Source organism: Phalacrocorax carbo, chromosome 1 (assembly GCF_963921805.1).
Source record: "Phalacrocorax carbo chromosome 1, bPhaCar2.1, whole genome shotgun sequence".
Classification (NCBI taxonomy): domain Eukaryota; kingdom Metazoa; phylum Chordata; class Aves; order Suliformes; family Phalacrocoracidae; genus Phalacrocorax; species Phalacrocorax carbo.
The window spans coordinates 151,744,432-151,764,809 of record NC_087513.1 but is presented as its reverse complement, the minus strand read 5'-3'; the positions used below and the strand labels follow the sequence as shown (position 1 = coordinate 151,764,809).

General features: G+C 40.0%; 1 protein-coding gene across 10 annotated transcripts in view; it reads left to right on the top strand.

Annotated features, from left to right (window-relative positions):
- Positions 1-20,378, top strand: part of MCF2L (MCF.2 cell line derived transforming sequence like) — a 164,689-nt gene that overhangs the window by 90,891 nt on the left and 53,420 nt on the right. For all 10 annotated transcript variants that reach the window (XR_010370913.1, XM_064440160.1, XM_064440145.1 and 7 more), the window contains 2 exons: positions 4,526-4,609; positions 13,859-13,973. Coding sequence is in view for 9 of the 10 variants with exons in the window: in XM_064440160.1 (XP_064296230.1) it covers positions 4,526-4,609; positions 13,859-13,973 (199 nt within the window). In the remaining variant the exon portion in view is untranslated. The remainder of the gene's footprint in view (positions 1-4,525; positions 4,610-13,858; positions 13,974-20,378) is intronic.

Below are 20,378 nucleotides of genomic sequence, written 5' to 3'. Positions count from 1 at the left end.
CTCGCATGAATTCCTGTCATCAGCCTGGTGTGGCTACAAATAGCACATGGACCTGAGGAGCTCGGTCTGCAGCTGTTGTGCCTGAGCACACTGAGCAGCAGAGCTTGCAGGCATCATCACTATTCAGCAGCAATTTTTAAACTCCAGTTTTAAAGTTGGAGAGCTCTCTTGGCATCTGACTAGCTCATTAGTATCATGTGGCTTAGCGTGGAAGAAACTATCTTCAACAGCTCTGCTGCTCTGGCCCTTCCTTCTTTGGGAGCTACACAAAGGAGCGGACTGTTTATGACGGTGGTTGGGGGGTGAAGATGAAGAGGGAAGAATGAGGAAATGAAAGGTTGGCCTTGGGGCTGAGAGGGATGAAGGGACTGCTTTGAAAGTCATTATCTTGCATTTATAATTACCAGATGGGAGGGTGCTTTAATGAAGAGATTTTTCAAATGAAGACCCCCTTCATAAAAGGCATTCAACTCTTTGAGGGGTAGGCTGTTCCAGATGAGAAGCAAAACAAAACTCATTTAGAAAAAGGCATTATTTCTTTAAGGCATGAATTTCATAGAGAAGCTGTAGACACAGTTTTGGGAAAATCTTGCTGACCCAACAAGAAAGAGGAGGAGAAAAAATGATTTGTAGTTTGTTCTGTGGTGTGCTACTGGGATCTGTGCTGAAAGGTGTCATTTTGTCCGTATGTGTACAAACAGGTTGGCTTTCAAGTTGGTATAAAGTAACGGCCATAGAATTTCATGCAGAACTACTCAGAGTGGTGTAATTCCAGCTGGCTCATTGGGAATTGGATTAAACCCATTACAAGAGGCTCATGAGTCGTGTCCAGAGACTGCCTTCCATGTAATGTAGGTACAGTCTTTTTCAGACTCCCCTCCAGCATTACCTTCTGTGAAGACAGTTTTACTTTGGCATATCAGGCAAACTCCGAACAATGATGAGTTTCAGTTTGATTGGAAAAGAAAGAGGAGCCTTTTACCAATAAATGAAAATCTTGACTTCAGTGACATCGATCATTTTCCTCAGATCTTTTTCAGGGCTTACTGGCACCAGGTAATTCAAGCACAAGTTATCTTTGTGCCCTTGTGCTTAAATCTGTCATCCTGCTTCATTTGAAATGCAGTCAGGTGCCTTTGATGGGACAGGGTCAGGCCCTTCTAAGCAGTCTTCCTCCATCATAGAGACAGGACTATCAAAACAAGATTTAAAGTTGAATTAAAAGATTATATATCTGCAAGATTGTGGTTCACATTTTTAAAGAGAAATGCTTTTTATAATGAGAACCACATATTTAACAGATTTCTTTGTTAGCAAGATGACACTTCTGTCCCTTTTTACACTCATAATTTAAACACTAGATAATGTGGTTTTTAAGACCCTCCAGTTGTTGGCTTAGAAAAAAAAATCTTTGTGCATTCCCAGCTATTGTGTATGTTAAGTTTATTTTAAAAAAGTAATAACTTTACAGAACCTAATTTTACTGTTCTGTGAACATAATTTTACTGTTAGCACCCACTATACCAATGCATTATAAATCCCAGGGGCTTTATTTTAAGCCGGCTACTCTGAAATAAATGAGCTTTTCAGGAAAGACTGGATATTCTAGCATGCTTTGGTGTGAGCATCTCTCTTCAGCCATGAATTTTAGATAGAGTAAAACAGACAAAATCTTAGGTCTCTGTTTTGAAAACACTATGTAAAGCAGTGAGGGTAGAACAGGGAAAATAATGGGCTGTGTAAATCTTAATCTATGTAAGTGGGAGTAGAGTTCGAGCCTATAAAAATTCCTTAGAAAACAGTGAACAGATTTCCAGTAATTCTGTATTTTAATGTGCACTTAATTAGCTTTACTAAAATGGAAATTGTCCCTAAAGACTGTAGCGGGTGGCAGGTTCTCTATTTAAAGAATATTTCCAAGAAATTATTTTCTCCGAAGTCCGTGAGTGTAAGGAGTGTGTGCCCTCACAGCCTGTTTCACATGTGCCTTTTGTTACCTCTTACGGAAATAGCATATTCAAGTAACAATGGAAAAACTTAGTATAATCAGATCCAATCCCAGAAAAACTGTGATGAACTCTCTTTTCTAAAGGGACGATAAATATAAAGGAAATTATGAAGAGCAGTGTGTTTTTCCAACTGCATCTTCTGTGAAAGGAGATGCTATTGGAGAGGGATTTCTGGCTAAATCTGAGCACTGATACTGGGTTCAGGTTTGTCCTGTCAGGCTGCTCGATGCAAACTGTTCAGCAGTTGCATTTTCCTCGCATTGTTTTGTACTGCTACTTATCTCAGTTGTTTCAAATTATGAAAAATCAGCTCTAATCTTAACACGTAGTCTGCTTCCTGAAGAGTGTCGTGAAACCAGATCAGCAAGACGAGAAGGGTTTTGGTGCCTTGGTGGAAGAGAGCACAGCAGGAAGGGCTCGTGGAGGTTTTTAATCTGTGAACAGGCACTGTGTGCTGTTCCTGCAGTTGCAAACACACTGGCTCTTAAATTTGAGTTAAAACTGAGTCTAAAACCAGGAAGAGGAGGGAAATACTGTCTTTTCGGTGAAATGGTATTTGACTGCAATGTTGTGGGCTGTCCTGTGCTGATTGCAAAAGCTGCTGTTCGTATCAGAGAGAACACTGGGGCAGTCAAATCCAGACATGCCTCTTTACCTGGCGCAAGTTAGGACTGCAGTGGGACTGATCACACAGATACATGAGGAAATAGTGATCGTCACGTATCTGGGAAACATAAAGAGTTTCCCTGACTTAACAACATCTTGCCTGCTTGAATGGTGTATGTCATGTATTTACTTAGGTATGCAAAACACGCTTATTTTATTACATGCTTACGCTGCAATAATGAAAATTTATTCCTGCCTGTGACTGTAGGCAGGATGGCATATGACAAAGTGATTACATTGTTGTCTCTTTTCCCATCTCCCACTAAAAAATTAGGCGTTGATCTTGTAATAGGTTATATTCAGGTAAATGGGTATGTGTACAGGCATTGGTTTGCGGAATTGGGGTGGTTAGTTTCTGAAACACTGCTGCAGGAGGGCTCCTTTTATTAAAAAGCACTGACAGCAAAAATAAAATCTAAACCCTTTTTTTCTTGGGTGGGGTCCCCTCTTCTGGAAATGACTGGGCCATCTGAGACTGGACTTCTGAAAGACCTGTGTTCAGTTGTCTCTTAAAAACATTAAGATGATGGCATAACTGATGGTCTGGGTGAAATATGACTTAACAGTTAAACGTATCCGTTTATGGATTTGACAGCATGGTATGCAGAGGTCTTCTGACCAAGCAGCAGTTCACCAGATGCAGAAAAACGGCTCTGATGAGTGTGTGACCTTGAAAGTGGTCATGGGTCTTCCTCTGCCAGACTGGCCAAAAGAGAACAGAGAAGTTCTGTTTCCCCAGTATAAGTTGTTGCTTATCTGGAAGAAGTAACTGTAAGTGGGGGTTTTTCCTGTTCTTGGATAATTGTAGTTCTCAGAATTTCACACACATGAGAATCACTTATAAAAGTGAGCACCTCTCTCCTCAAGATCTGGCATTTGAAAGATCTCAGTAATAGCAAGTCCCTTCCTTGAGGGGCCAGAGCTCTGCTCCTGTTTTCATCAGCTTGTACTTCAAGGCAGATGACATCCTTACATCACTTTTAGGTTTTTTCTTACTTTTCCTGTGCATGTTCACAGTTCTGAGTGTCAGATTTGAGTCTATCTTAATGGCATTTCAGTGTACATTAAACACAAAACTTCTTTATACGATGCCAGATTAAAAGAAATGTTCAAAACCAAATAATGAAAATACTAAGTTATCCCTTCACTGCTTTTCGGTGAGGCTAAAAATGTAGAATAATTGATTTTTAGAAATTGCAAAAGAGTAAACCTTTTTGTTTCCTTGTTTAAAAAAAAAATCATATTTTAATGAACGAGGAACCTCTCATGCAGTCTTTTTCGTGCTCAGTGAAACTCAGGAAAGCAGTATGTTTGTCATTAAACTAAAGTGGAAGGGATGAGATTAAGCAATGCTTCTCATAGTTGAGGTACAAATGTGTGTGTTCAATGTGAGGATGTCTTTTCATGCCTGTTCTATCTACCTTATTGAATGCTGTTGCCTTGGGGTATTTGAACACTAGACAACAGACTAGAGGGATCATACGCTTCTCTTTTTGTGTGAGTTGAGAAGGTTTTTATTAAAAAATTGAATTTGACATGTAAAAAAACCCCACTGTTCAACATAATACCTGAGGAATATTATTAGCTCTGCAGTGTCTGGTTCAGTGACATCCCAGACTGTTTCCAAGTGTCAGCAAATCCACATTGCTTCACTCTTTTATCAATAAGATGTTCAAAGAAAAGTTTGTCCTTTGCAGATACTTGAAAGACTCCAAACATTTTCACATATTTTTTTAAAACTTGGATAGTTTTCCAGGTGTTCGTGTTCTAGGGATGATTTTTCTTTGTGTGTCTGCTGTGAAATTTTACAGAAAATGACTTTGCAATGCAAATTTTTTTTTCCTTCACAGATGAAATCATGCATCAGGATATCATTCCCCTCTATGCTGCAGATATTCAGGACCAGTTAAAGAAACAATTTGCTTACCTGTCAGGTAAGACTATGGTGTTCCCTTCTATGGACACTGCTTAGGTGTATGGTTGGGCCTGTTGTGCTTTCATAGTTTTTGAGGTCTCGTATAAGAGAAATTCATGTTCTATGAGCAACTCAGAATATGGACTACCAAGACTTGTTATTCAAGGATTTATGAAAAGCAGGGGTTAGTTTTTTTTTTAAAGTATAATAGGAATTTTATATTACAGTTCATTTTTCAGTGTCCAGGATAATGGGATGGAATTGAGGGTAGGATAAAAGAATAAATGGAGGAAGATAAATCTGGAAGTGTTGATGAGCCTGGTACAGGAACATAGTCTCCTGTAGCCAGTACTAAGGGAGCTGTGCATGCTTACCATGAGCTCCCCAGTGCTTGGAGCTGAGAACAGGGCTCAGACACTGACCTAGAGCTCTCTGAGCTAGCTGAGCCCTCAGTGAGAGTTGGAGAGCGCAGTGTGGATGTGCTGGTGGTTGCTGTGGTCTTGCAGTCCTTGGCCCACAGGCTATGCTGCTGCTGGCTCTGCTGTCAGGTTCAATACTGAAGCCCAAGCTGACACCTTGGACTTGACCAAAGTAGTGTCCAAGCGAGCACCATAGTACCATGTTTCCCCCACAGCCTCAGTGCAAGGTGTCAGGCGTGTGTGGCACCAAGTTCTGATGGGGTTTTCAGCTTGGAATCACCACCTGCCTTTTGCAAAGGAACCTGCTTTTAGGTGTGAAGTCATCTCTAAAGGCAGCATAGCCATGTTCACACAGCACAGAGTGTCTTTGATGCCCCTGGTTTACCTGTGCCATGTAGGCGATGGGGGCCTGTGTTCATGTGCTGTGCAGGTGTCGGTTGCTGGGCTTGGTCCATCTTAATGCTGGAACCATGGCTGGCTGCTAATGGGTAAAGGGAGGTGGTGCCTTTACTCACTGATCAGGCTGTGGGCAGGTGTCTGTCTAATAAACTTCTGAGTTTGTTTTCCTGCCCTTTTGCCTGTAAAGCTCTTGCAGGTGTTCAGCAGCAAACTTGGTGGAGTTACTGCCCTGTCGTGCCCTCCCTCCAATAACTAGAGAGAGAGAATCAGTGGCTTCGCAGAGCTGCCCTGCCTCCTTCAGCAGAAAGGAGCTTTACCTCTCTAGGCTGAAGTTAGGCTTTATGACTGCTCCCTTTTCCTTTGAATCCCTCCCTGCATCAGATCAAGAGACGGGGGAATGAAGCAATGCACTGCTTTGCTTGGCAATAGTTCACTGAATCTTGTACTTATAAGGTACTATTAATTATGATTTATTCCTGCCACACAAGCTAAACTAAGTGTGGGTCTGCAGTAGTGACTGTGTTTTCTGTGGGATGGTGGTAGCACTTGGAAATAAGATTATTTTGTTTATGAAGCTGGCTGTTCATGCTCCATTTGAGATGACAGTGTTTAAGCTACAGTTCTTTTCTGGCAGTTTATTTTTTCCGACTTTCCAAGCTCTTCCTTCTTATCCAGGGGCAGGAAATGGCTCGTAATAGTGTTATGCAAGAATCAGCCTATCTAGGGAACTGAAAGTAGGGTTTACATTTTGCCCCTCTGAAGTGAGGGGGGAAAAAACCTGATGGCTACAGTAGATTTTGAGCCCAACTGGAGGTTGTTCACATTTTAAGATTGTTGAGTTTGCACAGCCACGAGCATCTTCAGCACTTATTACATCCGCTGTGCAGTGGAGCTTAGTAAGAGCAGCCATTCCTTGTTATATTTTCTTCTATTTATTCTCTCTCATGTCTATTCAAAGTCTGTTTTGTTTGCCTGAAGTAGGAGGACAGCTGCATTACTGTGGACTGTGACTGTTTTCTCTGTTGTGTTTTATTATTCTTGGGCAATTTGACTGTTAGGCATTTTCATTTCACTTTGGACTTCTTTTATCCTAATATTCTCCTGCAGAACACTGATGGCTAATTTTCTGTGCTGTGCCAAATAGTGGTGTTCTGGGTTCTGTGAATAAAGGAACAGAGCTAATATTTTGATACTTGATTTATGTACAGTTTGTTCTTGCAGTTGTGCTTATGAGTGGCTTAACTGGAATGCCACTTAAGACATTCACGGGGGGGGTGGGGTGTGTGAAGGGGACTTTCTAGCTTAGTACTAAGTTGCATTAGAAATAGAATCTAATGACATGGCATAAACCTCATGAAAATCAAAGTCCATAGGTTACAGATACTTTTGGTAGATAGTGTCTTTGCAGGTATGGTGAATTGCATAATGTCTTAGATGCATTTCGGTTAGTTTTTGGCTTTTTAACAGCAATGCAAGATATAGATATACTTGAGAATCATTTTAGTTTCTCTGATAGGATGTATCTAGGTCTCGTGGGACGCTTGCTTGAATAGTGAATGAAACCTGGTCTGCTTCTGTGGCTAAATGCTGTAGCTCTTCCTGAACTACTTTCTGTGTTTTGGTCTAAATTGGGGTCACTTCTTTCACTTGGTCTCTTTTCCTCCACAGGTACAAAGTAATTTGTGTGTATCATTCTGCTAGATTATAATGGAAATGCTACAGGGGCATTCAAATTAGGCTTGAAATGAACCAAAATAAAGCAAAACCTTACATTAATCCTTCACGTTTTCAGTAAATATAGCAAAGTGAAATGAGATCAAGGTGCTAGCTACTCCTACAGATGCTGGAGGCCCTAGGTCTTGCTCAGCAGTGAGCATGCGGTCATGTTCAGCTTAAATCTAATGGAGGGACAAGCTGTGGATGAGGTTTTTAATCAGTCAGTCACATAACAAGTTTATAAGTCCTGAAGTTAATATTTTACTTCAGGCCCATGTGTTTACTTTTTCCCTTGGAGTTTTTTTCTTTCTGTAGAACAAGGTCCTTATCTTTGCAAGAATTGTCTGTACTCATTTAATATAGCCTAGCAACAATGAAAAATTGTCTTTACATGGTTCACTGTTTCACCTGTCTTCCTTTAGTTAGTATTTGTGCAACCACTTTTCTGCATTGCAAAGGGTCTTCCGCCCTCGTCCCCTGCTTCATTTTTTAATTTTTTATTCTTACAAAGGACATTAGAAAGTCTGTTTAAAAGTGTCTGGAAAGTGTATTCCTTAGCCTTTAATTCACATTTTATTTTTTTTATAAGTATTTTTTTTTCCCCTTGATTGGAAAGTTGCTGTGTGACTTTCGTACCCAACTTTGCAACTATCTACCATCGCTGTATGCAGATATGTTAAAATAAATGTAGATGAACAAGAGCATGCAGACAGGTGTGTATGTTTATACGCATCTTAAATCATACAGGTTATGTAATGTGCAAATGAGACTCTTGGCCACCACAAGCACTGAACCAATTATTTCAGCTCACTTTCCTTTGAATGCCTCTTTATGCATTGAAAAACTTCAAACAAAATATTTCCATTAATGTGAGTTCATGCTACTTGCATTTTTGCCTATCAATTCATAGTTGTTTTTTCTGCAGTTGAAAAAGTATTAGTGCTAGCTTTCGAAATGCTTACATCTTTGGCCTTTAAAATTATCATTCTAAATAATAAGCTCCTTGCTCTCTGTAACTATTTCGTTGGCTGTGCTCTTGCTCTCCTCTGTGGACATGACCTGAAAATACCTCTCTGGTTAAACTGTTCCCTTTGAAGTATCCACAGGTGCCGAGTCTATAAAATTGTGTTTGAGAACTTCTGAGTGGATTCCATACCACATACATTGCATCAGTTATTTAAAAATATCAACTTGATTTTTCTTGTGATACAACATGTTCAAAATGTATGTTGTATATTGACAGTGGAAGAGGTATTACTTAGCTGTTCGTGTCTTGCACAGGTGTAGGCTTAGCTGCTGTTTTATATTCACTGTGCTAAACCCACTGTAGAGGGTTTTGGTTGATTGTTTTGTTTTTAAAAAGTAGTCAAGAGAAAGGGAAAAAATGAATCCTTGGCTGAGACATTTCCAGTTCAAACAGACTCAGGTACAAACTTAGTTATTCTGATTAGTTATTCTGATTTCTAAGCCGGTACATTTGCTGCTGATCAGCCTGGGCAAAACACAGCTTGTGAAGTTATACAAGTAAAACTTCTCTCTCATTTTAAGGAAAGAATATTTTAATAAATTCCTCTTGATTCTGTTTTTCTTTGCAAAGGATATGCAATGAAGCTTTTATCTACTACCTCATTGAAGTCTACACGTAATTTCAAATACTCTAAGTACTTCAGTTAAGCATATCATGCAAGTAGAAAGGAGAAATTCTTTGTCAGAAACATACAAACATAATAGCTGAATCGCCATAACAACAAATCAAAATCTGTAGTAAGCCTTTCTCTCCTTCACACAAGGACCTCACTTTTGACATGACTGCAAACAAGATTACTTTTATTTAAGCTAGGTCCTTTGAACCAGAGTAGTAGATCTGAGCCATTTAACAATGATGATGCTCTTGAACCTTATGTGTACATACTGATCAACACAGAGGTCATATCTTCTTATAGTCTGAATACCATTTCCTGTGCATTATAGATTTAGGCCATAAGACCTACCTCTGCTCCATCATCATTTAATTCTGTCCAACTACCTTGCTCCTTTTTGTGGGTTTGGGCAGACTGCTTTTGAGAGTACCTTTTCTTAAGCAAACAGGAGCAGAATAACAAGGGAAACTTTACCAAATAATCTCCCGTCCTTTTTTCCTGGGAGTCTGAGCAATCTCCTTTGTTGGTCCACATTTTTGTTGGCTGTACCAAAAAACCTAGTGTGTCTTTCATAGGGTTATGGGTAATTACACTTTTCTCTATGTCTGTGTGCAGGTACACGTGCGTGTGTGTGTTTAGCAGCTACAAAATTAATAGTTTTCCCTGTCAATGCCATTTTAAATTGAAAAGAATACTAATTATTTCTCATTTTTAGATATCAGGTTACCAGTATGCCTCTTGATTAAAATTTGTGTTAAACGGTGTTGCAGTTTCCTTGGCTTGGTGCTTCTCTATCACCCTACCTGCTTAAAAAAGAAAAAATAAATAAATAAACGAGGGTTGGGGGGCACACCACAAAGAACCCAAAAGAGATTGCAACTGTAATGGGAAGTTAGATGTAGCAAAATATAAAGAATAAATGCTAAATTGCCTAAACTTAAGGTAAACTTTACCAGTCCCATCTCACAGTAGCACAGCTAGTTTGCAGGGATCATTTTTCTACTCCTTTCATACATGAGACCGTGATGCTCTGGGTCCACATAATTTAAACGGTTAGTGCTATATTTTAAATAATTGTATACAAAAGTTAGGAACACAAAGTGCTATTCCCTAAGCACAGTTAAGTCATTTTGCTACCTAACCTGTGTAGCTAATGCAGTTCAACATGTTTTTAAAATGCTTATTTCTCCAAAACGCAGGGCTGTCACTGTAGTAAAAGCTGGCCTTAGAGCAAGACATGTAGATCTATTTAGAAGAGCTCCACCTAACTGGACTTCTACTAGAAATACAGAGGTTTATCCACTGAAAAATTTCCATTTTAGAGAGGTGATTTATGTTTTCTTTGATACTACATCTGTTAAAGAAGTTTCAGTTGAATAGGCTGTCAAAAACAGTTATAAATGAGTTTAACGCAAAGTTTTCCTTTAAAGAGGCTCATGGAAGTAGGGTGGAAGCCGATCTACTTAATTGAAAGTGGTGGTGTATTTTATTGTTTTTTAATTGCTGGCATATGCTTCAGTGCTCTTTAGGTCTATGGTGTTTCCATTTTTAGGCTGAAAAGTAGTAATCCTCTCACTTGGAGAGTGTTCCTTACAGCTGCATGTTACGAGACAAGTCTCAAGTAATTCTTGGGAATCATTTCAGGTAAAATATGTGCAGACTGATTGCACCCGCTTAAGGACTGATGCATTCTCTTCTGCTCTTTGCAATAAGCAAAAACTAAGCCTGGCACTCAGGTGGCCTTTTTTAAATTTTTCAGAAAGAAATAATACTGAACGTTTTTAAACATTTTCATAGAATCTCAGAATGGTTTGGGTTGGAAGGAACCTTTAAAGACCATCTAGTCCCAACTCCCCTGCCGTGGGTAAGAACATCTTTCACTAGATGAGGTTGCTCAAAGCCCCATCCAACCTTAGCTTTGCATGGTCACAACAGTGTTTATAATTTTTAACTAAAATAAGGGGGTTTAATATCCTTTCAGAAACTTAGATAAAAAAATATTAGACTAAGAAAATGCTCTCAAAGATACTTGGTTGTCTTAGGAACACATAAAATTATTACATTCTAATTGGATAGGTCAGTGCATCCCTGCACTAAGCCTAGAAATAGGGGAGTAGGCTTGTGTGTGTCATTGTGGACAAACTTGGCCAGCAAATAAGTTTAGGCTTTTCACTGCTGTGGCTGAAATTTCAGGACTGGGAGCTAGAAGGGAAGGAGAAAGAGATGATTTTCCAGTGGTTATGACTGAGGTAATTAGACTCAGTCGCTCTACCAACAGACCTGAATTTACTGAAATAGTATAGTTAAATCACTACTTTTTTGGATGGTGATTAAAATTCCAGTTGCTTGTTTTAAAAATTACTCTTTGCAAATTGAATTGTTTTTGAGTTGTAGCACTCAGAGTTCATCTAAGTTTTCGTCTCCATTTTTTGTAATTGGTCTTCTATAATTCTGAGATGCTGGAAAGTTATGTGAATTGGTTTTAATAAGGTGTTTTAAATTTTCGCCTTAAACCTCTGTTTCAAGAAGGATGAGAGAAGTAAAATTTTTCATTTTGTAATTTGAGTGCTTTCCCTCTCAGTTAAAAACAACAAAAAACCCCAAGCTAGCTTTCTAAACTTTCCCTTTTATCTCCTCCCCCTAAATTCTGTGGCTTGATATATTTCTGGGAGAGGGGAAGAAAATCACATTTTACACAGCTAATTTAGGAATGAACTGTGTAATGCTGCTTTTGCAGAGGTGAAGCGAGAAAAAGTGATTCCAAATAAAGGATTAAAAAAAAATTGTTCCTTGCTGCATCAGATTCGCTATGAAATAAAGGACACTTTTTAAAGTGAACCCACCTACTGCTTTTGCTATTATTTAATACAAACACAATCTATATGTAGGGTTTTTACTTTTATATTTCCCATGCTCTTTTTGTAGCTTGCTGTGACACTCATTTGTAAGTAAGCACTGCTTCGCTAGAGCGGCCTGTCTCTCATTGACAGCCATGTATTTAAAGTTGCAGTATAGACAGCAATTTCTATAGGTCTGCAATGTTAAAGCTGGAATTTTACAGAATTAATTATGTCTAGCACATCAGGTCACCCACCCCTAAACTCTTTTCAGCAGCGGGGTCCTGCTAAGCAAAAGCAGTTGAGCAGCTTTTGCAGGTATGTTGTGTCCTTAAGTGTCCCAGCAGGAAAATACTGGAGAAAAAGATAATCATTGTACAACTATCTTCTAGCCGCATGTGTCAGGACAGAGTCATCTCCACCCAAGATAACCATGGATGACAGTACTAGAAACTGAAAATTAATAGGCAGTGTCAAGGCAGGATGGCTGTATTTGCCCTTGACAATCGGTGGTGGTCTGGGAACTTCCTGGAGGTCATAGTCCGGGCTTCTGCTTTTAGGACATGTCCTGCAAGCCTATTGTTCTTCTTTTGTTTCATATGTCCTATATATAGAAATTAAGTAGAACAAAGCAAGTAACCAACAGGGAAACAGCAAATAATGTATAATAGTACCTAAAAATAGATACTCCAGAGAGCAGAACACCTCGTGAGCAACAGAAATAATCATTATCATGCTTGAAAAATGTTTTTAATGAGAGAGGAAAATGCTTTGGTCCTGAGAGTCTGGGTAGAACAAAAAATAATAGAATCAAAATTGGTCTTAACTTACATTTGTGTTGTGAACATTTATATAACTAAAATTAACTCCCTTGACTTAATATTGCTGCATTTGGTTGTGTCGTAAAGGTTATGTTTGCAAGCTCGTGATATTTGCATAATAGTTGCATTTTATTGTTGTTTAAATGCACCCAGAGCACATTATTTTCTGATGTAGTCTGATTTGAGGAGCTACACAGTAGTAGTACCATATTGCCTGTAAGCTGGTAGATTGAAGTCAGATTCACCACAAATTAACATAAGGATGCTATCTGAGCTCTTCTAATTACATGTGGTTTTAGAGGGAAATGGTGTGGTTGCTTTTATCAAATGAATCTGAGCTCAAATATGTCTCTTCTTTTTCTGGTGAGGTTAGACATAAAGGCACTTGAAGTGGGTAATAGCACACTATCATTTTTACAAATCACGGTTGCCGTCATGATCTGACAGCTTTGTTGTCTCTATCCCAGCTAAAACCATGACAGTTAATACAGTTTACAGCTGATTTCCGCGCAATTGTCAGATTTCAGGGCTGGAAAAAAAATCCTTATTATTTTACCACAGTCATTTTGGTTATTTTTCTTCTCTTTTTGAACTGTCAAGCAAAGATAGCTTTCCAGCAATGTGTCCCTGCCAGCCCCCAACTGTTAAGTTCATTCAGTTGCTAGGGCTCAACAAGTCCTTTGTCCAGCCTATCTGTATGAAAATATATTTGCATAATACATGAAACATTAATGTTGCTTTTAAAAAAAAAATTATTATTTTATATAAAAATGCATGTGAGCACACTAAAAAGTGTTGCATTTGTGAATTCTACCTAGTGGTGCAAATGCCAGAAAAGACACAGATTGTATCTAGCTCATCAGCAGCCGTTCTATAGTGTAGGTGTTAGGCTCTGCTTTACCTTTTGTAGGTCATCTGAGAAGTTGAATGGGAAATCTCATTTGAAACACCTTCCTGCATACTTTTTTCCTTAAATTTTCTGTTACTTCTTTTAGAAGCAGAGCAGCTAGCTGAATGGGGCTGGGCAGAGTGTTGTAGGAATGAGTTCATACTGGTAAGAAGGTTGAATTCAGTTCAGGATGGAGATTTGCCTACTTAATTCTGAATTAACTTTTTTTTTTAAATCAGTTCATTTCTTTCTCCAAATTGGCTATATTTATATACAGTTGACATTTATCAAAAGATGCACTGCCATCTGGTGTCAAAACTGTGTTCACATGAGCAAAGACATTTGTTCAGAAAAAGTCTAATGTGGTGTTAACAAGTTCCTTCCTATAAAACTTCCTAAGCTCTGAAAAAGAGACTAGACTGTTAAGAATAAACTGTGTCCATGCTGATGAGCCCTGCCTCACAAAAAAACGTAGTTTCATTACTGGGAAACTGCAGACTAGGTAAAGAGGCTTGCTAAACGCACCTGCTGCTTATCTCTTTTGTAGGTGGAAGAGGGGGAGATGGATGCCCTGTTATCACCTTTCCAGACTATCCAGCTTTCAGCGAGATCCCCGAGAAGGAGTTCCAGAACGTCCTGACCTACCTGACCAGCATCCCAAGGTGAGCACCTGTCTAGGAGAAAAACACCCTTTTATCTGCTAAGTAATTTTTCACATTCAGTCACTTATGTGATGGTGTACAGGTCAGGCTTGGTATTTAATTAAAGAAAAGCAAAATGCAGTTTATAGTGCAATGTCAATAAGTGTTGATTAGTGACAGCTGCCTAATGTAGTTGTTAGATGAATTATATAGTGCTATTTATATTTCATCAGAAAATTACTTCCTGGTGTGTATGGATGCAGATCTGTGATGGACGTTGTCCTCTTGTTTCTTATCTTTTCTGTATCTTAGAGTGCAACGTTCTGTGTTTTAATTGAAAACATACATAATTTTGGCAGAACACGCTAATTCCTGGATGCTGCTCAAGGTGTTACTCAGTGTCAGGGGAATACTCAATAGTTACGTACAGAGGTTTGTCCTAACCAGCTTGTTCTGTTTCCCTGGCTCAGCTGAATAATGTACAGTCTTTGCAGCACTTCCAAAACTTTGAGGGTGCTAAGCAGGCCCAGCAATTAATCCTGGTTCTCTTAGAGGGCATGGTAGTGTTATCAATGGGCTGCTCAATAAAAATTGCAGTTTTGTTGAAGATCTGTTAGGGAATGAAAGTATGGGGTTCAAGACCCTGATGGGGGTGAGGAAGCCAAGTAGCAGAATAGGGTACAGACCCTAGACTTCAAGAGAACAGACTTCGGGCTTATTCAGGGAACTGGTAGGTGGGATTCAATGGAAGGGAACTCTGAAGAGTAGATCTGCTGAGGAAAGCTGGCAAGTTTTTAAGGACGTCATCCTCCAAGCACAGAAATGGTGCATCCGGAAAATGAATAGACATAACAGGAGGCTGACCTGGCTGAACGGGCAGCTTGTGACTGAGCTGTGGTACAAAGACAGCATACAGGAAGTGAATGCTGGGACAAGAACATAGAAACGTTGCTGAAACACGTAGGGATGATTTCAGGGAAGTCAAAGCTTGGAGCTGAAGGAAAAGGAGCAAGGAGAGACATCAAGGCCCTTCCAGTAAAACTTCTGTTGTTTTAGCAGAACAGGATGAAACAAGATAAATGTAGACCTGTGTTGAATGGTCTGGGTAAAGTAGTAGCAGCCACCACAGATGAGGCTGAGTCGCTTGAGTTCTTTGCTTCAGTCTTCTCTGACAGTGTCTCTCAGGTCTATGTGTTTAGAGACAGCGTTCAAGGAGGAGGATGACTAGCAATGAGTGAGGATCAAGTCAAGGATCTCTTGAGAATTCTTTGCCCAAATATAGTCTTTGGGATAAGATGAACTACTTTGAGAGTGGTGAGGAGGCTGGCCAATGTCATAGTGAGGCTGCTCTCCTTAATCTTTGAAAGGGTTTTGAGATCAGAGATGGACCGTGATGACTGGAGAAAGACAAATATTGCATTCATCTTCAGAAAGGGCAAGAATAATGATCTGGAGCGCTACAGGCTGGTCAACCTCACTTTGGTCTGTGAGGCAGTTATGGATTGAGTTCTCCTAAAACACCTTATGGGCACAAGAAAGAAAGGTGAATGGAGGAGGAGAAAGAGAGGAGATGGGAGAGCCAACATATATTGAACAACAATAAATTGTGCTTGACCAATGTACTTCTGTGATGAAATTACTGGATGCATGAATGAGGGGAAGCTGTGCATGTCTTTTATCCCACCTTGAGCAAGACTTTTTAACAGTTCCCCTGCACCCATGTATCCACTTTGAGTTGTTATGTCTTGACAGATGGGTGGGTGAGAAACTGCTTGGATCATCAACCTCAAAGAATGGTGGTTAATGGCTCATGCTCTACCTTGGGACAGAGTTCCTCAGGGAACCATATATATCTGTGTTGCCTGACATCTTTGGCAAGGATCTGGAGGAGGAGGAGTGTACCCTCATCAAGTTTGTGGCTGAGAAACTGGTCAACCAGGCAATACACTTGACGGAAGGACTGCTGTTCAGAGGCACCTAGATGGGCGGGAGGAATGGGCTGACAGGAACCTAATGAAATTTAACAACAACAAATGCCAAGTCATGCAGTTGGGAGGGACTAACCCCCTGCAAGAGAGGGGGCTGGAAACTAACTGGCTGTGGGGCTGCTCTTCTGGAAAGGGCCTGGGGACCCAGACGGGCAGCAGGCTGAATGTGAGCCAGCAAGATGCCCTGGCAGCAGTGAAGGCAGGCAACCCTGGGGCTGCACCAGCAGGAGTATGGCCTGGAGTGGGTGACAGCAGGGGGTCCCCTGGCTGGCTCTTTCTAGACCCTGTCTGCAGTGTGGGCCCAGCTCTGAGCTACCATAGGGTGAAAGCCTAAAAACTGGAGTGAGTCCAGCAGGGCCCCCATAATGGTCAGGGTTGGATCTGATGTGCAGGGAGAGGCTACAGGAATGGATCTTGCTCAGTTGGGGAGGGAAAGCTGTGGGGCCCAACAGGCACCATTCCCACCAATGCGGGTGCACTGGGGAGGTGGCAATAGGCTGCTTGCAGAGGTAGGTGGTGGGGAGAAAGAGGCCTGGTGTGGGAATGGGAACAGAGAGATTCTGACCTGGATGTAAGAAAAAAAAAATTGTTGCTGGGGAGGATAACGAAGCATTGAGAAAGGCTGCCAAGAGAGGCTATGGAGTCTCTGTCCCTGGAGGTTTTCAAGACCTGGCCATAGAAAGCCCTGGTCTGAATTTGGAATTGACCATGCTTTGAGCAGTAAGTTGGACTAGAAGCATCCTGAGATCCCTTCAAACCTGAATGATTGTATGAATCAAGAGATCTCTTTTATGTCCTTCTCAAATTGGGCTATATGGCTCTCCCAGATTAAAAATTCTTAGAAACACAGGTTGTGTAGCACTGATTAAATGTTGGTCTCAAGCTTTATTTCATGTTCTTTTCACTGACAGCATTCAGCACAGCTCAGCATGGATCACGCTCAATTCATGTTTGGAACAAATCATGGCTGATTTCCTTCATGCATGTGTGTGCTTTTGTTTACTGTACATGCATGACGAGAAACAGTGGTGTTCTTGTAAAAGGCTATGCTATTAATTATTTCATAGGACCTGTGAGGGAATACTGGCTATATACAGCACAATACTGCAAGGTGCCCTCCTGGTTGTACTTGTTAACCCCTAGTTTATCAGGGAGAGGAGCTGTGAGGTGGACAGTCGGCTTCATTTTCTTTATCACTGTTTTGGTTAAACTGTGTGGTGCTAAGCCTCCCTTGATAGTATCTTTCTTGAATACTGTTATTACAAATAATTATGTACTAAACGCACATCTGCACCTCCTTTTGAAAGTCTTTGGTGGTGCTTCATGGTGGCCCATTGAACTTCTGCACAGAGTGGGGTTTATGTGAGAAATTATAATCAGAACAAAGAGCATCTGGTGCAGGGGGGAGGACAGAGCACGTCCCAGAGCATCAGTTTGGCAAGAGCATGTTTTTACTAATTAAAAGTCTGGGAGTAGATTTTCTGGAGGTTTTTCTCTTCATTTCTCCTACCCTCCAACAATTATTCTATGCGTATTGAGCCAGAATTGGCCATTCCTGAATCTGGCTGTTCCTGTAGGATGTTCGTGTTTCTTCAATTTCCAATTCTTTAGAAAGAGGTCACTGTTCTGTGTCAACAAAGAAGATAGCCCAGCTGGCTAGGTATGAGGAGTAAGGTATTACCTAAAATAGTTATATTCACAATAGTTATTAGGTTGATAACTTTTCAATTTCAAACTTGTAAAAATATTGCTACTATTAAGATACTGATAAAATTGGGACTGTTTTGTGCCTGAGAATTGCTATAATCTCAAAGGGCTGAAGACATCCCTGACATCTTCACTAGCAGCGTTACAAGCTTACTGTGTAAAATTTTGTTTATGAGCTGTTGTGTAGGTTTATAGGAATAACAAATTGCAGAAATGCCACTAGCCGGATGTCAGCATACACCCCCTTATAAAGTATGTTTGCTAATGATAAATTATTGACTGCCTATACTCTAAAGATGGGCAGTATTGAACTGTGATATTTCTAGTGCTGTTAGAGGTGTCATAGATAGGATTTTTCCTGTTAACTTAGTTTTCAAGGGCTAAAATTTCAAAGGCTGTTTTGGATGCTTTGGAAACTGTTTTTGAGGGAATTGGATGCAGTTCATTATTTATTTAGTTTTTAAGTTTATTAAAGAGGTCTAAGGAATACTAAGGGCTAAGGAAGGCTAAAAATGCAGCCCACAGCTTTTGTGCATGGACTGATCTCCAGATTAGTGTCATTTAGCTTATGAAATATGCAACTCAGTTTTTCAGCTGTTCTGACTGACTATGGGGAAATGGACTTTTTTTGTGAAAATCCCTGTAGAGCACAGACATGTCTGGAGCCACAACAGCTCCTCAGAAAAATACTTGTGCTACTTGGCTGTGTACAAGATTCCTGATCACAGCAAGGGGTTGGCAGCAATAACTCAAAACTCATTGTCTGACTGCCTGTAGTCGCATGTTAAGGGAAATGATATTTCATGGGAAATGACAGTGAGGAGCTACTAAAAGCCTCATAAGAAAGGACCTTTCTGTGCTCTGCAGTAGAGTCCACCCAATAAAATACTTACTGGCATCGTAAACCTTAGCAGTGGTATCAGGTTTTCAAGATCTGTTCCCAAGTGAAAGAAGTAGGCTTGGTAATAAGACTAGCTTAGGACTTGGTTGAAAGAGGAAAAACTGAAAGCTCTTGACCTACCTTTTTTATTCCCTTTAATTTTATAGGTAAACATGACCTTGTCTCCTCTTCTTACATTTTTGTTCTATACTATCTAAACACTGGGTTTCACAGATTTTTCTGCATAAACTTTCTAATCTTTTTCAAGTGAGCTTTAATCATGAATAGTTAAATGTCTTATGGGGCACCTTGCATTTAGGAATGAAACTATTACAACTTGCATGTTACCAACTTAAATGACCATGGAGTAGAACAGTACAAATAGCAGAGCTATCGGCATGTATCTATATGTGGAAATGCCTGATGCATGGGGATGTTAAGAAAGGAGACAGCGGAAAAGGAATACCTTATCTTAAGATCCTTAGTTAACCCTGGTGCAACTCTGTATCACTAAGCGGAGAGATGAACCATCTTCTTCAAGTGGGTGGTGTTAATGTTGCAAGATAAATTCGTGTTCCATAGACAGCCGGATAAAATACAATGTCTAATGTGTGAGATTATTACATATCAAAGTATTCAGTACAGGGTTGTTGACATGGTGTGTGACAACAGTCATGTGCTATGTGTAGGTAAAGATCATTGCTCTATCAGGAAGTAATGATGGCTTAAGGATGAGTACTATAGACAGTGCAAAATTATAGCTAATCCTTTTATAACTACTCTTTTGATAATGAAATGTAAAGGTATAAGAGTAATACTTCTGGAACAGATTTTTCCTTTTAGCAGCTATTAACTTTTTTATTATTATTGCAGTACAAAATAAAGTTTTATTAAAAAGGTGGGGATTTTCTTATTGAGAAAGATTTTGCTTAGGCCAAGTGATTTTTGGTTTTATACATATAGTACACAGATAAAAGAAGGAGAATCCAAGGCAGTATGTAATGTATTTAAGACAATGCTTTCTAGGAAGAGTATTTTAACTAAAATGTTGAATTGATACAAATACTTTACATATAAGTAATGATCCACAGGAATTAATAGTTCTTATCAACAGAGTTGCTGAATAAAGTCATATCTGTTTATCAGTGTCTAAGAGGTAAGCTCTGTAAGTTCAACTGGGTTTCAGCAGAGGACAGTGAGCCATCGTGCATCTATTTGAGATGCTTTGAGGACATTTTATAACGTACATGTAGCTAGGCTGATTCTCCTTCTGCAGAGAAAAATATCTCCTAATACTCCATTGGGCAAGTCCTTTAGGGATTGCTGCGGAACTGGGTAGGAAGAAGAGGTAATGCAAAACAAGGTTGTCTCACCTCTTAGCTGAGTAAAAAACAGATGACCTCCATACACAGTGTCCATCATTCTTATTGCAAAGTGGGAGAGACACCCGAGAATGTACCTTTTAAATCCCATATATACAAAGGGTGGAGGAAGAATATTCCATTCAGGTTAGCAATAGGCCCCTGAAATAGTTGCCTAATGTACCCTTAAGATGTCACAGAATTGTAGAATCTTTAAGGTTGGAAAAGACCCTTAAGATCATCGAGTCCAACCGCTAACCTATCACTGCCAAGTCCACCACTAAACCATCTCCTCAAGCACCACATCTACCCTTCTTTTAAATACCTCCAGGGATGGAGACTCAACCACCTCCCTGGGCAGCCTGTTCCAATGCCTGACAACCCTTTCGGGGAAGACGTTTTTTCTAATATCCAACCTAAACTTCCCCTGGGGCAGCTTGAGGCCATTTCCTCTTGTCCTATCGCTCGGTACTAGGGAGAAGAATCTGAC